General features: G+C 34.4%; 3 protein-coding genes across 6 annotated transcripts; 1 reads left to right on the top strand and 2 right to left on the bottom strand.

The window, feature by feature from the left end:
* Positions 1 to 1,926: 1,926 nt before the first annotated feature.
* LOC130965290 (histone-lysine N-methyltransferase ATX4-like) lies at positions 1,927 to 3,962 on the bottom strand. Its single transcript, XM_057890040.1, has 8 exons — positions 3,880 to 3,962; positions 3,582 to 3,665; positions 3,421 to 3,477; positions 3,217 to 3,306; positions 3,041 to 3,127; positions 2,849 to 2,923; positions 2,333 to 2,433; positions 1,927 to 2,223 (listed from the first exon to the last, which is right to left on the bottom strand). Exons 4-8 carry the CDS (start codon positions 3,301 to 3,303, stop codon positions 2,133 to 2,135), a joined length of 441 nt encoding a protein of 146 aa, XP_057746023.1. The 5' UTR covers positions 3,304 to 3,306; positions 3,421 to 3,477; positions 3,582 to 3,665; positions 3,880 to 3,962; the 3' UTR covers positions 1,927 to 2,132.
* A 746-nt stretch (positions 3,963 to 4,708) lies between these two features.
* Positions 4,709 to 6,739, top strand: LOC130965957 (histone-lysine N-methyltransferase ATX4-like). The gene is made up of 8 exons (XM_057890713.1): positions 4,709 to 4,837; positions 5,052 to 5,135; positions 5,240 to 5,296; positions 5,411 to 5,500; positions 5,590 to 5,676; positions 5,794 to 5,868; positions 6,288 to 6,388; positions 6,498 to 6,739. Exons 1-8 carry the CDS (start codon positions 4,709 to 4,711, stop codon positions 6,586 to 6,588), a joined length of 714 nt encoding a protein of 237 aa, XP_057746696.1. The 3' UTR covers positions 6,589 to 6,739.
* A 611-nt stretch (positions 6,740 to 7,350) lies between these two features.
* LOC130968392 (uncharacterized WD repeat-containing protein C17D11.16-like) lies at positions 7,351 to 14,817 on the bottom strand. 4 transcript variants are annotated; one of them, XM_057893630.1, is made up of 18 exons: positions 14,404 to 14,817; positions 11,921 to 12,071; positions 10,998 to 11,206; positions 10,735 to 10,919; positions 10,473 to 10,552; positions 10,293 to 10,391; positions 10,072 to 10,192; positions 9,808 to 9,866; positions 9,640 to 9,705; positions 9,493 to 9,563; positions 9,258 to 9,354; positions 8,902 to 8,976; positions 8,583 to 8,681; positions 8,330 to 8,473; positions 8,220 to 8,249; positions 8,062 to 8,124; positions 7,862 to 7,939; positions 7,351 to 7,777 (listed from the first exon to the last, which is right to left on the bottom strand). In XM_057893630.1, the coding sequence occupies exons 3-18, from the start codon at positions 11,108 to 11,110 to the stop codon at positions 7,703 to 7,705; spliced, it is 1,455 nt and encodes a 484-aa protein (XP_057749613.1). In that variant the 5' UTR covers positions 11,111 to 11,206; positions 11,921 to 12,071; positions 14,404 to 14,817; the 3' UTR covers positions 7,351 to 7,702. The 4 variants fall into 4 exon arrangements, with proteins under 4 accessions (XP_057749613.1, XP_057749616.1, XP_057749615.1 ...); XM_057893633.1 differs by having other exon boundaries at positions 10,735 to 10,914; XM_057893632.1 differs by having other exon boundaries at positions 10,998 to 11,124.
* Positions 14,818 to 15,079: the final 262 nt, after the last annotated feature.

Genomic DNA, 15,079 nt, shown 5'->3' with positions numbered 1-15,079 from the left:
TCAAAAGGGAGCCACTTTCCACATCTTTCCAACACTTCTAAAAATCTCAAAACCATGCCAAGTTCAAAATCTCTTTGAAAGACTCAAAATCATTCATTTCTAAATTAAGATTTGGTCGTAAGATTCCTCAGCAGAGTCTCAAGACTTCAGGGGAGAATAACCTAACTCATTTCTTAAATTCCTTGAAGACCTCCGAAACTTTAACTTCTTGAGTTGAATAAATAGAATAGGGTTTAAACCCAAAACCAAATCGTGTTTCCAATTATTTCGAACCAATTTCAAAACCAACCAAACTTAAGCCAAAACCAAATCATTTTTTTAACCGAAAACCAATTTCAGTTTCATTCTTAAATCTGTTTCTAAGGGCTTGGGAAGTGTTTCAATTTTAATAAATCAAAGTTCCAGAAAATACTTCAAGTTCTTCCTAAATGTCGTAAAGTGAAATAGATTAATTGAAAACTAGGTTTATTTTAAATCCATTAAAACCCTCCAAAATCTATTTACGTAAGTCAAATTCCAAAACATAAAAAGTTTCATATTTAAATTGATTTTTAAGGCATAATTCCTTTCTTAATAATTACATCAAAAATATAGAGATTTTTCTAATAAGGCAAGTTCAAACATAATTTATTTCTCAAACATTTAAGTCAAAGCATAATTCATTCTTTTCCAAAATAACAATCCCAATCAAAATCTCATGTTTTCTAGAAATTTTGGCAGTATCTCCCCTAAAACTCGGACTTTGCCACCCTTTTCGGGTCCCAACAAAATCAATCATCAACTCTTTCTAATAGGTTTAAGACCAAATCAGTTTCCAATAAACAAAAACTCAACTTTTAGATTGTCAAAATCATTCAAATCAACCAATCCAAAAATCTCTAATTTATCAAAATCAGACATTGTTTCAATTAAACAGGCAACCATATTCATTCAAGATAAAATCAGACAATTCATAAGGCTCACATAATCACCAGGAATACATTCCGCACAACATATCTATTTATAACAATTTCTAATTTAAAATGATTTAGTTTGTATGAAAGGCCCCTACCTCAAAACGCAAAATCATACTTCAAACGCCTCACTGCATAGAAGTTGAAGCTAGGAGACTCGAATCCGCAACTTCTTAATTGAGTATGGGGAGACTATGCCATTTGAGCTATTACTCATTGGCTATAACTTGGAAAAGATAGGAGACTCGAACCCGCAACCTAGAGGGAATCTATGCCTTTTTTTTTCTTTTTGGTCGGAGATAGTATTTTATTTTAATTATTAAATGAATATTATTTTAAGTGGTGTAAAATTGAATAGGCTTTTTATGCTCATCGCTTTATCGCTTTAATTTAATTTAATTTTCTTTTTTGTAATTAACTTCCTGTATTATGCTTTGGACCTTTGGTAATGTCATCACTTAAGTATTATGTTTTAACATATGACAACTCAATATTGATTCAAAAGCTGTAGAAAAATAACAAAATAAAGATTATAAGATACCTGTCAAGAGAATTATGATAGTGATAATTAGTTGTACCGTTTGTCCCAATAATATTAAGAGCATAATTTTATTGTAGTTTTTTTGATATCCCAGAGTATACTAAGATTATATTACAACAAAAGCTGCAAAGTTTAATCAAATTAAACAATGAAATTAATTCAATCACACTTTAGTCACAATTAACCAAAAAATCTAAACCCTTAAATATTTAAACCAGACTTTTTCTTTTTAATCATTTCAAGCTCCATATCTTTCTTGCATGAGATAAATGTAAACTTTAGCCACACAATCACAAGAGTTCTGCATGCAAAAAATGCTGTATATTCATTATTGAGCCTGAAATGAATATACATAAGAATATGCTCTGTTCATGCACATTTTGTTTTCCAAATGTCATGTCAAAAATTTTGGAGAATATACAAGAATGGGAGAGGCAATTTACAAAAATGCCTCTAATTCATTGATCTGAATATCTTTTTTCCTAATTTATGATATGAGCAAAAGAATATACAATTATAATGAGATTGCAAAAACGATATACCTATCAATGGACTACTGTTTACTCTATACTATGGCCTATGGTTAGGAATCTGCAATTGCTCCAGTAAAAAAAAAAAAAAAAAGTAAAATGCCAACCCTAGTTCATAAATTTCCTACAATTGGAGGCTTTGCAAAGGCAGGGAACTTTCAGTTCATCCTGCTCATCTGGATCGAATAAGTAATCATACCTGTTGCAACATCAAAGAAAAGGGATTACATATCATATTAATCCAAAATATAATGCCAATGAAGAATAATGCCATTAACATAAATACGTAGAGACAGAACAAACCGTACGTTAATTCTTCGCCAGCAGAAACATTCGTCTTGGCAATGAGAACGATCCGACTCTCTTGATCACCCAAACTCATAATCCTTGCATAACAATTTGGCATGCACTGCAGCAAGTCAGGATGAACATCAATACTTCATCTAGCAATCAAAATAGAATAAAAGCCTTAGACTGTAGTGCCTTTGGTGTAAGTTTTTATTTTCTGTTTTCATTTTCAATATTTTCTGTTTCAGAATTTTGTAAAGAGAAAAGAGAAAACAGAAGGTAAAACTAAAAACAGGAAAATTTTTTTTATCATTTTTATTGTTTTCTCTTTTCCTTAATAGAATCCCAAATTCAGAAAATAAAAACAAAAACCAAATGCACCCTAGGTTGCTGCGACGACCTGCCCAACCACTCCTTTATTTACAAATAAGGATTAAGGTGTAGGGCAAATTGGGCAAATTCATGGGGCATTCCATTGATGAAGGAATACAGAGATAACATTTATAAAGTTACAGCAGAGTTTGATTATAACTTACAGAATGGTTTATTAGCCGTGCTATATTGCCCTTGTACGTTGCATCAATTACCACATCCTCACTGATCTTGAACAGCTGCATTATTTATTGTTTCATGTTAAGATCAGAAATAAAAGAGTAACCTGTCTGAAACAGGCATTTCAAGCACAGAGAAAATAATGGAGGATGTTTCATAAATCACAAGAGACTCACATAGCAATCTTTTCCTTCTGCACGGTATTTCACTTCCCTTAAATCAGCAACACTTCGCCTTACCCGCTCAATGCGATACTCAACAACCTTCACACAAACGTAAACACAAAATTAAGGTGAAGCAACTATTCATCTAATATGTCATCCGCATTGACCATCTTAGAATAGTAAGTTACCATCTCTCCTTCTTGTATATCTCTACGAGCAAAAAGACCCCATCCATGGATACCCGATTTTCCAAAGCAAACTCGAAGCTTTTCCATTTTCTGAGATATCAAAGTGAAAACTTTTAAGACTTCACTAAAAAAAAAACAGAACATAAATTTTTTTCCCCCTCTGAAATTAAAATGAAGTAATTGACAGGAGCACACGGGGTTAACCTGTAAATGATGAAGTCGTTCCTTGAAAGAAGTAAATACTTTAGAATCTTCAGAATCCTATCAGATCAAGACATACAAAATTTACTTTTCATCACATAACACAATCACAATCAGAGGGACAAGAAGATCAAACACATAACCCCTTGACCATGAAAGATTACCTTATAGTTGTTCAACTGAGTTATTGCACTTAAAGAATGATGGCCGGGTCCCTTCAGCAAGTGAATTATTGGTATTTCAGCCTTCTGGCAATACGTGAGACAATAATTGAATCAGACCAAATTGAAAGAAAGTGGTTAATGAAAGTAATTAAATCCTTAGCACAGAATAACATTAGCAGCCTTAATGAAGGAATGCAAATGGGAAAAAAGAAGACAGCATAGTAATAACAAAAGATTAGGCAAGTTTCAATATGTACACACATTATTACAGTCATAATTATATATCTAGAATCATCACCTTATTCAGTGATCTACAGTATACATGACATCTTGCAGCAGAAAATGGCTCAATCTTGTCACCTTCAGAGTTTGAAGATTGAATAAGCTCTACATTCTTTGATGAAACCAGCCTTGACCCCCGGAAGCATCTTCTATGATTTTCAAGAGAGGCTCTGGGAGAGAAAACCCCAGGGGAGTATGTACAACCAATACAGATTCTGGATTTGGGACCCTGAAATCGAAGTAGCATAAACATACAGAACTTAAAAGAACACCAAGATATCATTAAAGATGATTCAATCGCCAGAGCTCAAACCTGTGAACTGCACAGTATATTAGCTTCTTTGTTATTTGAGTCCCATTCTTCTCCACAGAATGCAACTGTAAGTTTAAACAACATTAATATATCACCTTAACATATTTCCACAGCTCTTCTAACCCTCATATAAGTTATTGTTAAACAACATTAATGTAGAGCTTATTCAATCTTATATGATGAAACCAGCCTTGACCCCCGGAAGCATCCATTAATGTTGTTTAACAATAACTTATATGAGGGTTAGAAGAGCTGTGGAAATATGTTAAGGTGATATATTAATGTTGTTTAAACTTACAGTTGCATTCTGTGGAGAAGAATGGGACTCAAATAACAAAGAAGCTAATATACTGTGCAGTTCACAGGTTTGAGCTCTGGCGATTGAATCATCTTTAATGATATCTTGGTGTTCTTTTAAGTTCTGTATGTTTATGCTACTTCGATTTCAGGGTCCCAAATCCAGAATCTGTATTGGTTGTACATACTCCCCTGGGGTTTTCTCTCCCAGAGCCTCTCTTGAAAATCATAGAAGATGCTTCCGGGGTCAAGGCTGGTTTCATCAAAGAATGTAGAGCTTATTCAATCTTCAAACTCTGAAGGTGACAAGATTGAGCCATTTTCTGCTGCAAGATGTCATGTATACTGTAGATCACTGAATAAGGTGATGATTCTAGATATATAATTATGACTGTAATAATGTGTGTACATATTGAAACTTGCCTAATCTTTTGTTATTACTATGCTGTCTTCTTTTTTCCCATTTGCATTCCTTCATTAAGGCTGCTAATGTTATTCTGTGCTAAGGATTTAATTACTTTCATTAACCACTTTCTTTCAATTTGGTCTGATTCAATTATTGTCTCACGTATTGCCAGAAGGCTGAAATACCAATAATTCACTTGCTGAAGGGACCCGGCCATCATTCTTTAAGTGCAATAACTCAGTTGAACAACTATAAGGTAATCTTTCATGGTCAAGGGGTTATGTGTTTGATCTTCTTGTCCCTCTGATTGTGATTGTGTTATGTGATGAAAAGTAAATTTTGTATGTCTTGATCTGATAGGATTCTGAAGATTCTAAAGTATTTACTTCTTTCAAGGAACGACTTCATCATTTACAGGTTAACCCCGTGTGCTCCTGTCAATTACTTCATTTTAATTTCAGAGGGGGAAAAAAATTTATGTTCTGTTTTTTTTTTAGTGAAGTCTTAAAAGTTTTCACTTTGATATCTCAGAAAATGGAAAAGCTTCGAGTTTGCTTTGGAAAATCGGGTATCCATGGATGGGGTCTTTTTGCTCGTAGAGATATACAAGAAGGAGAGATGGTAACTTACTATTCTAAGATGGTCAATGCGGATGACATATTAGATGAATAGTTGCTTCACCTTAATTTTGTGTTTACGTTTGTGTGAAGGTTGTTGAGTATCGCATTGAGCGGGTAAGGCGAAGTGTTGCTGATTTAAGGGAAGTGAAATACCGTGCAGAAGGAAAAGATTGCTATGTGAGTCTCTTGTGATTTATGAAACATCCTCCATTATTTTCTCTGTGCTTGAAATGCCTGTTTCAGACAGGTTACTCTTTTATTTCTGATCTTAACATGAAACAATAAATAATGCAGCTGTTCAAGATCAGTGAGGATGTGGTAATTGATGCAACGTACAAGGGCAATATAGCACGGCTAATAAACCATTCTGTAAGTTATAATCAAACTCTGCTGTAACTTTATAAATGTTATCTCTGTATTCCTTCATCAATGGAATGCCCCATGAATTTGCCCAATTTGCCCTACACCTTAATCCTTATTTGTAAATAAAGGAGTGGTTGGGCAGGTCGTCGCAGCAACCTAGGGTGCATTTGGTTTTTGTTTTTATTTTCTGAATTTGGGATTCTATTAAGGAAAAAGAGAAAACAATAAAAATGATAAAAAAAATTTTCCTGTTTTTTAGTTTTACCTTCTGTTTTCTCTTTTCTCTTTACAAAATTCTGAAACAGAAAATATTGAAAATGAAAACAGAAAATAAAAACTTACACCAAAGGCACTACAGTCTAAGGCTTTTATTCTATATTTTGATTGCTAGATGAAGTATTGATGTTCATCCTGACTTGCTGCAGTGCATGCCAAATTGTTATGCAAGGATTATGAGTTTGGGTGATCAAGAGAGTCGGATCGTTCTCATTGCCAAGACGAATGTTTCTGCTGGCGAAGAATTAACGTACGGTTTGTTCTGTCTCTACGTATTTATGTTAATGGCATTATTCTTCATTGGCATTATATTTTGGATTAATATGATATGTAATCCCTTTTCTTTGATGTTGCAACAGGTATGATTACTTATTCGATCCAGATGAGCAGGATGAACTGAAAGTTCCCTGCCTTTGCAAAGCCTCCAATTGTAGGAAATTTATGAACTAGGGTTGGCATTTTACTTTTTTTTTTTTTTTTTTACTGGAGCAATTGCAGATTCCTAACCATAGGCCATAGTATAGAGTAAACAGTAGTCCATTGATAGGTATATCGTTTTTGCAATCTCATTATAATTGTATATTCTTTTGCTCATATCATAAATTAGGAAAAAAGATATTCAGATCAATGAATTAGAGGCATTTTTGTAAATTGCCTCTCCCATTCTTGTATATTCTCCAAAATTTTTGACATGACATTTGGAAAACAAAATGTGCATGAACAGAGCATATTCTTATGTATATTCATTTCAGGCTCAATAATGAATATACAGCATTTTTTGCATGCAGAACTCTTGTGATTGTGTGGCTAAAGTTTACATTTATCTCATGCAAGAAAGATATGGAGCTTGAAATGATTAAAAAGAAAAAGTCTGGTTTAAATATTTAAGGGTTTAGATTTTTTGGTTAATTGTGACTAAAGTGTGATTGAATTAATTTCATTGTTTAATTTGATTAAACTTTGCAGCTTTTGTTGTAATATAATCTTAGTATACTCTGGGATATCAAAAAAACTACAATAAAATTATGCTCTTAATATTATTGGGACAAACGGTACAACTAATTATCACTATCATAATTCTCTTGACAGGTATCTTATAATCTTTATTTTGTTATTTTTCTACAGCTTTTGAATCAATATTGAGTTGTCATATGTTAAAACATAATACTTAAGTGATGACATTACCAAAGGTCCAAAGCATAATACAGTAAGTTAATTACAAAAAAAAATTAAATTAAATTAAAGCGATAAAGCGATGAGCATAAAAAGCCTATTCAATTTTACACCACTTAAAATAATATTCATTTAATAATTAAAATAAAATACTATCTCCGACCAAAGAAAAAAAAAAGGCATAGACTCCCTCTAGGTTGCGGGTTCGAGTAGAGCTATGTTAAATAGTTTTGTTTTTCTTTTGGTCATGGGACCTATTATTAAAAAATACAGCTTTTTTTGAAATAAATTCTAATTATTCGCAACAACTGTATCAAACATATATACTTCTAGCCTACCAGTACCAGTAACACGAAGGGAAGACCGGAAAGGCTATTATGACTCAATTATATCACGACCGAGTTCTATTCTTGTTGTAATTTTCATAACGCCGAGAGACAGCAGACTCAGATAAAGTGTCCCAAACCTACAAGGTATGAGTGACAATAGTAAATTTCACAGAAAAATCTATCAAGAACACATTTGAATTTCTGTGGCACTTTTCACTCACTTGCAATTTTCCCTCTGAGCCTCCTATAGCCAACACAAAGGGGTTGTCCTCTGAAAACGAAATAGAAAATACAGCTCCCTGAAAAGCCGCATCCAAAAACAGAAGTCATCAGTGTTACTTACACTTGTATCATGATTCAGACTAGAGAATACCTTTTTTTCTTTCGGGTAAATCTCAACAAATAAAAGAAGCAAACTTACAGCATTGGAGTTTTTAGATGCCACAACAGATGGTTGGTTGTTCGATAAATCCCAAAGCTTTACCTGCAACAAATAATAGTACTCGAATGAGATGATTTCCAATTCTGCAAGATATAGTATATAGGAATAGGAACACAACAAACGGACTTCACAATTACCGTTTTGTCCATCGATCCAGTAGCAAGTAGCTGCAAGAAGGCAACAAGGTATGGTTAAACTGAGTACATAATAACTTGGTATTTCTCATCAAAACATTGAAAATACATACATTAGGTGCTGACACATTATAGGATACTGAGGTAACAGCTTTGTCATGTGCATGAAGAGTAAATGTAGAACTTAGATCAGATGTGGATTCAGACATTGCGGTCCGAACATCAAAACACTTGACAGTACCATCCTCGAGACTCACCTAGAAGCACAATTTAATTATCATTAGTGAAGCTAAAACTATGCATCCATAAAAATACAATTACCAATCCAATCACTGAAACGAGAAATCAAAATTAACCATAACACACCACAAAATCGTGGTTAGTGTGTGGATCCCAGGCCAAGCTCTCGACATCAGCTGTGACTGACCACTTATAACCAGGATGGGATGGCATCCTTCCATCCCTCTGCAAAGTGTAAAAGCATTGAAAGCATTAGAATGTTAGATAACTAGGAAAAAAGGCAAACAGAAATTCCAATGTTATCATTTTTAAAGAGAAAGTCTGTTTTGGCACATGAATATTATACAACCAAAATCTACAGTGTAATAAGTATCCATTTCAGGATCACAGTATAAAAAAAAGAAATGCAAAAATATAGAGTATATAAGCAACATTCTGTCACTACCAGGATCACAGTATGATCAAATGAACCACTAAGAAGAATTTTTGGTTCATGATGATTCCAAGCAACTGCTTGAACCTGTAAAGATAGATGAACAAAGGCATCAGACAACATATTGACTCAAGCAACCTAAATTAATGTTAGTAAGACAAAATATACAATATTAAATGACTTAATTAAGGAAAAAAGTGAAAATCTTTCCTACCAACGTATAAGTAATATTTCTGAGCTTGTACACTATTTAGAACTAAGGGAAAAAAGAAAAGAAAAGATGATGGACATGAAGAGGGAAAGTCCTCTTTATAAATAAAAGAAGCTCATATTTGTAATAATTGATTGAACTTTAGCATACTACTTGCCTTGTCTGAGTGATGCTCCATTGTACTCTCACACTTCCCAGTAGCCACATCCCAAATCTTGACTCGCTTGTCAGCACTGGCACTAGCAAGTACATTCCTGAATGTTTTAAGAATGACTGTCATCAGAGGTACAAAAGAATAGAGTTTCAAAATAAGTAATAAATGAAACCTTTATGTCCCAAAAGGTGCCCAACAGATGAAATAATACCAAAATCCAGTTTTAAATTTAACAAACCTGATCTTTTTGTTCCAGGCAAGACCAAGTACAGAGTCAGTGTGACTGTCATCTTTGTATTTGATTGATTTCTACAAAACCAATTAACAGAATCAGTAACTGGGTCTATACTCAGAATTGCACTTCAACACAAAAAGATGTACAAACCTTCTTCCCCTTCTTCTTTTTCTCTGAAATGCCACCTAAAACCATGCATGGCTGCACTGCATCAATCTGGGAACAAAGAAAGCTTAGAAGGTATTCAATGAAAGTGACTTTATATTCTGAATGATGTTTCCAACTTTTCAGCGAAATTTATTAACCATATTCACTTACAACATCAAGGTCCCAAATTTCTATTGACGGTTCCATTGAACCAACAGCTAAGAAGTTTCCTGCAATGATAATGAAATAATAATGCGATAGAAAGTAGAGGAAGCATAAGGGGATCAAGTCAAATTTTGAGCATGCAAACGAAGGCTAGAATTTAGAACTTATTTACTAAAACAAAACAGACAAGAGCACAAAAAACCAACATATTTAATTAAAAAAAAAAGGAGTAAACATGCAAGATGCATTGACAAAGGCAATATTCCCCACCTTTCTCTCTTCCTTGAAGGCAGTCAAGCCACGCTGTGGATAGTGGAAATGCAGGAATTATGATATCATGATGGACATACATGTTCATCTCACTAGTACCGGCGTCCTCAAGTATATGAACCTTGTAGTAGAAAAAGACGCAACTCATATATGTCTACCATTGCATCACATAACAAACATCAAAGAAAAATACATCAGCCAATAAGTGAGGATTTGTTTACCTCGAGAAGACTGAGATCATCCTCAGTACGAGCACAAACAATGACGGAATCAGTTGGATTAATAATCATGTCTTCGAGTTCCTCAGAGTCATCATCATCCTTAACAATGTAAAACAATATGATGTTGTAAAGTCACAAATGAAGGTCAACAGCAGAATGCAGCAAAGTATTGGAACTTACGTTCTTATCTTTGATATAAGGATCCAGGTCGTTACTTGGATAATAAAGATCACCAATCCCGGAACTAAATACCTCAACTCCTAAGGTCAATAAAAAGATGCAAATTAACACAGACAACACAAGGAAACAGAGCTAGCTAGCTAACCATAGTCATGGCTGATATCATGCTAAGTGATTCGATAGCTAACTCTAATTAAAACCGCTAACTAGCTAACTAACTAACTAACTATGATAGATAACTCCCTGAGATGTTATTGTATACCTTCATCTTCATCATCGTAACGTTCCATGTCAAGCTCCTTCAAACCGAGGGCAATATCGTCCAATTTATCAGCCTTCCCGAGAGCATCAGCAACATTGAGTGCTCGCACAACTTCATCAACGGCACCACCGGCATCATCCATGCGTTCATCCCCTGCTTCTTCCTCATTTTCACTGTCTGCTGTACTGCATAACATACATGTATTGTAAAGTATTTGATAAAATTTTATAATTGGCTAAGTGAGTTTTGAAGAAGAGAAAGACCTGGCGGCGGCGGTGGTGATTATATCTTGAATTTCTTCCTTGGAAGGAGGTTCAGCTATTGTGGGTTCCGCCTTCGAAGCACCTATTGGTATCCACGAAATAGCTGAAATCATTCTTGAGCAAGGTTCTGAAAACCGGACCGGTCTTCAAACTGCTTTAGTTACTGGTTCACTGGTTTATTGGTCCAACCGGTCTAACCGGTGGTTCAACTGGAAAAACCGTTTTAGAATAAAATACGCGTTATCATTATATTATAAACTAACAACATTCTAATAAATCATTAGAAAATAAACTATAAAACTCAAGCAATAAGTCATTTAGATATTTAATTGTATGTACCGTAAGAAATCGAAAAAAAGTTTATACTTTATACACATACCAAATCATGTGTTTATCATATTCACAAAAATGTCTGATGCAACCAAACAAATATCTCAAAAATGAACACAAAATGAATCATAATGAAACTGAATAAATGCCCTCTCCCTTAATAACTACCTCAGAAAGTGGCTGATTCCAACAATAAAAAAAAACATGCATAAATATAATGCTCTCGAGTGCTGTTATCACTTGAAACACTTGAAAAGTACCAAATGTATATGTATTACTTAGAAAAACATGCATTATCCAGTAAATTATAACAATGTTTCACTAGCCTTAATTCTATGAAGTTTCTCATGAACTAGATGTTTAGCACATAAAGTAAGATAAGAAATGTGACTACAAGTGCAGAAACAGAAATATAACAAGAGGCGGGGTAGATCTTCATAGCTAGGATAGATAATTTCAAAGGCATATAATATATAGGACACACAGTATGAAGACGAATGGGTTTGTCTCCTCTTAGTGCAGCCTTTGGCAAGTTGCACTTTAGAGCATAAAGTACATCATCTAAAAGATAGAAGAACTACTGACATAACTACCTTAAAATAAGTAATTTTGCAGTTGCAATCTTCCCTCTAAATTGTAGGAGCAGCTCCACCATTCCAGCATCAGATACAAGGCATGCCAAGTGAAGCACACTTCATCCAGCAACAAACATTATAAAACAAGCATAAAGTAACCACACTAAACCTGAAATCAATAAAGATAAACAAAAATAAAAAAATTTCAATAATGATTTGATTTCTAATTTTTGCAACAGACCATGAGCAAATATGAACAAAAAAAATTAGGAGCCATCAGCAACTGGTGAACCAGTAAAACACTATCAGAGCCATCGAGCAATTAGAAAACACTAAAACAGAATAAAAGAGTAAGTATTAGGTGTTCTGGTTGATACAAATGATATAACAGAGTAAGTTTATTTTAATCAAGGTTGCGAGAACCGGACCGGTCAATAAACCGGTAAGGTTACTGGTTCAATGGTTTACTGGTTCGACCGGGGTTCGACCAGGGTTCGACCGGTTTATTAAATATTAAATAAAATTATTAAAAACCTAAAAATAATTTTAAATATATAATTCAATAATTTCTAACTTAATAAAATTTAAAATTTCACATAATAAATTATCCATTACTTAATATTAGAAGTTTACAAACAACTTCAAACATCAAAATTTAGGTCCATGTGGATGATTTCACACTTTGACTTGTGACTGATGAGCCATTATGAATGCTTTCATTATCTTTATGGGGTGGCATGGACTTTTTAGAGGGTAGACAAGATGGGATGGCTTTTCTTTACTTGAAAAGAAAAATGACATGTGAATTATGAAAGAAATGGACCACATCTTCAAACCATTTTGGAGGGGACTTCTCTGCTTACTTGATCTCGTGGAAGGCTGCATGCAAATGCCATTTGCTTCAATATAACACATGCTTTACATTTCTCCAATAAAGTTTATTTCGAATGAGTTCTACAAAAGCTTACCCCAGCCACTACCCTAGTAAGTTGTAGTTTATCTAAACACACACAAAGCTGATCTTAGAGATGTAAAATATATGTTGAAATTTTCAAATGTAATGATTATTATTGAGTATTTTCTATTTACAATTCTTAACTAATACCTTGGCAAAATCTTTACTAAAATACTTTCACAAGTAATAAGGTACTGTGTTTTGATTCTTAAACTGAACAAACTTGTAGCTTTGAAAAGCTTTATTTTTCAATGTAATGAAAAGAGTTCAAGTAATCATGTGAAACCTATGCCTTTGCCTATGGGACTATTCTATAGTTGTCTAACAACATATTTTGGTAAATGATCAGCATGTTCATGGAAGATATAGTTTAGCAATCAGAATCAACACAAGAGAAGAGTAGGACATCCATTCAAAGTATATATACAGAATTATACAGAATTAGCATTTATATGATATTTATAGCATCAAATAACCCAATTCACTGATGAACAAATAACATCAGCAAATAAATCAAAAACATTCAAAGAAAATCAAATTCATGAAGCAGCAAACAAAAATCAGAAGCAATCAAAACCCAATTCACTGATGAACAAATAACCTCAGCAAATAAATCAAAAAAATCAAAGAAAATCAAATTCATGAAGCAGCAAACAAAAATCAGAAGCAGCAAACAAAAATCATGAAGCAATCAAAAACAAATTCACTGATGAAGGCAGAAACATGTTTAAACAGATATAGGAACAGATCAAGGTTGCGAGAACCGAACCGGTCATCGAACCGGTCAAGTAGCCGGTTTAATGGTTTAACGGTTCAACCGGGGTTGAACCGTGGTTAAACCGTTTTAAATAAAATATATAATAAAATTAATAAAATTTAATATACATGTAAATATATAGAAACTAAAGGAACTTATTATAAATATTTGTCCATTTCAGTGTAAAAGAAACCTACAGATCATGATTAAATCAATTTCTTTTTTCATTCTCAAATTCTCTTTCATTCTCTCTGACTTTTCGCACAACAACAAACAGGTGCTACATAATTCTGCTATCCAGGTTCATCATCTTAGAGCAATTCCCCTTTACCTCTAATCACATCCTTGGCAACAACATACACTTCTTGTTTTTGGAGGCCAGAACCCAAAAGATCATGTTCAAGAATCACAAAAAAGAAATCAGAATAACAAACTTACATGGAAAGTCAAACCACCAGCAACAAAAAATTAAGAATCAAAAAAATTTTAACAAAAATTCTAATAAAATATTCAACAATAAAAACTCAAATCCAAACACACAGAACTCAGCATCCAAAGTTAGAAAATAAAAAAACAGAAAAAATAAACAAAGAAGTCATACTCAACAATCAGCATCTAAATTAAATTCAGAATTATATCACCAACCACCCCCAACTCAGAACACAAAATTAACAAAATCAACCCCAACTCAAAATTCCATCAACAAAATTAACTCTGCAAAAAAAAAAATTCAACAGAATCATTCAAAACAAAATCCAACAACATCATAAATTGAAGTAGCACGCTTACCAGCAACGAGGGAGGAAGGGACGTGACGGCAAGGAGGGAAAAAATTCAGCTCGGACAGAAAGAGAAGGAGAGAGAGGGCTCGAGGACAACGACGACAGAGACTGCGACGTCAACAGCTCCAAGCAGATCTTTGAGAGGCGACGACGGCAAGGAGAAGCAACGTCTGCAACGGCGACGAGACACGGTGCGGAGCAAAGAGGCAGCAACGGGAAGACTGACGGAAGCAGAGAAGAGGTGACGGCCAAAAACGACGAGGAGCAGGGCGAGGAGGGGAGAAGCACCGACGACCCACGATGAGGAGTGGATGGCGGTGATGGTGGCGGGCTGGCGGCGGCTGCTCTTCGTTGGAGTTGGAGGGAGATTGAAAGGAAATTAGGGTTGAGGTGTGGTTAGGTGTGGGACTGAACAAAAGGGGCTGGGGCTATGTAGGGTTCAAACGTTTGGGGTTTTCTTTCTTTTTTTTTTTTTTTAGAGATAAAACGACGCCGTTTAGGAGTTTACTTTCAAACCAAAAAACCCGTTAAAAAACCGGACGGTTCTACCGGTTCACCGGTTAACCGCCGGTTTGACCGGTTTTTTCACCGGTTTTTTGCTAAACGGTTTTTAACCTTACCCGGACCGGCTTAGTGACCGGTTCCCGGTTAATCCGGTTGAACCGGCCGGTCCGGTTCGGTTT

Source organism: Arachis stenosperma, chromosome 3, assembly GCF_014773155.1.
Source record: "Arachis stenosperma cultivar V10309 chromosome 3, arast.V10309.gnm1.PFL2, whole genome shotgun sequence".
Classification (NCBI taxonomy): Eukaryota; Viridiplantae; Streptophyta; class Magnoliopsida; order Fabales; family Fabaceae; genus Arachis; species Arachis stenosperma.
This window is presented reverse-complemented; position numbering and strand designations above follow the sequence as displayed.

Coding starts and splice junctions, on each gene's coding strand:
- LOC130965290 (XM_057890040.1), bottom strand. CDS start 3,303: ATGGAAAAGCTTCGAGTTTGCTTTGGAAAATCGGGTATCCATGGATGG. Junction 2,924..3,040: donor CAGAAGGAAAAGATTGCTAT/GTGAGTCTCTTG, acceptor TAAATAATGCAG/CTGTTCAAGATCAGTGAGGA. Junction 2,434..2,848: donor CACGGCTAATAAACCATTCT/GTAAGTTATAAT, acceptor GACTTGCTGCAG/TGCATGCCAAATTGTTATGC.
- LOC130965957 (XM_057890713.1), top strand. CDS start 4,709: ATGCTTCCGGGGTCAAGGCTGGTTTCATCAAAGAATGTAGAGCTTATT. Junction 5,501..5,589: donor ATATACAAGAAGGAGAGATG/GTAACTTACTAT, acceptor GTTTGTGTGAAG/GTTGTTGAGTATCGCATTGA. Junction 6,389..6,497: donor TCTGCTGGCGAAGAATTAAC/GTACGGTTTGTT, acceptor ATGTTGCAACAG/GTATGATTACTTATTCGATC.
- LOC130968392 (XM_057893630.1), bottom strand. CDS start 11,110: ATGATTTCAGCTATTTCGTGGATACCAATAGGTGCTTCGAAGGCGGAA. Junction 9,564..9,639: donor AAAAGAAGAAGGGGAAGAAG/GTTTGTACATCT, acceptor TTGGTTTTGTAG/AAATCAATCAAATACAAAGA. Junction 7,940..8,061: donor CATCTAAAAACTCCAATGCT/GTAAGTTTGCTT, acceptor GCGGCTTTTCAG/GGAGCTGTATTTTCTATTTC.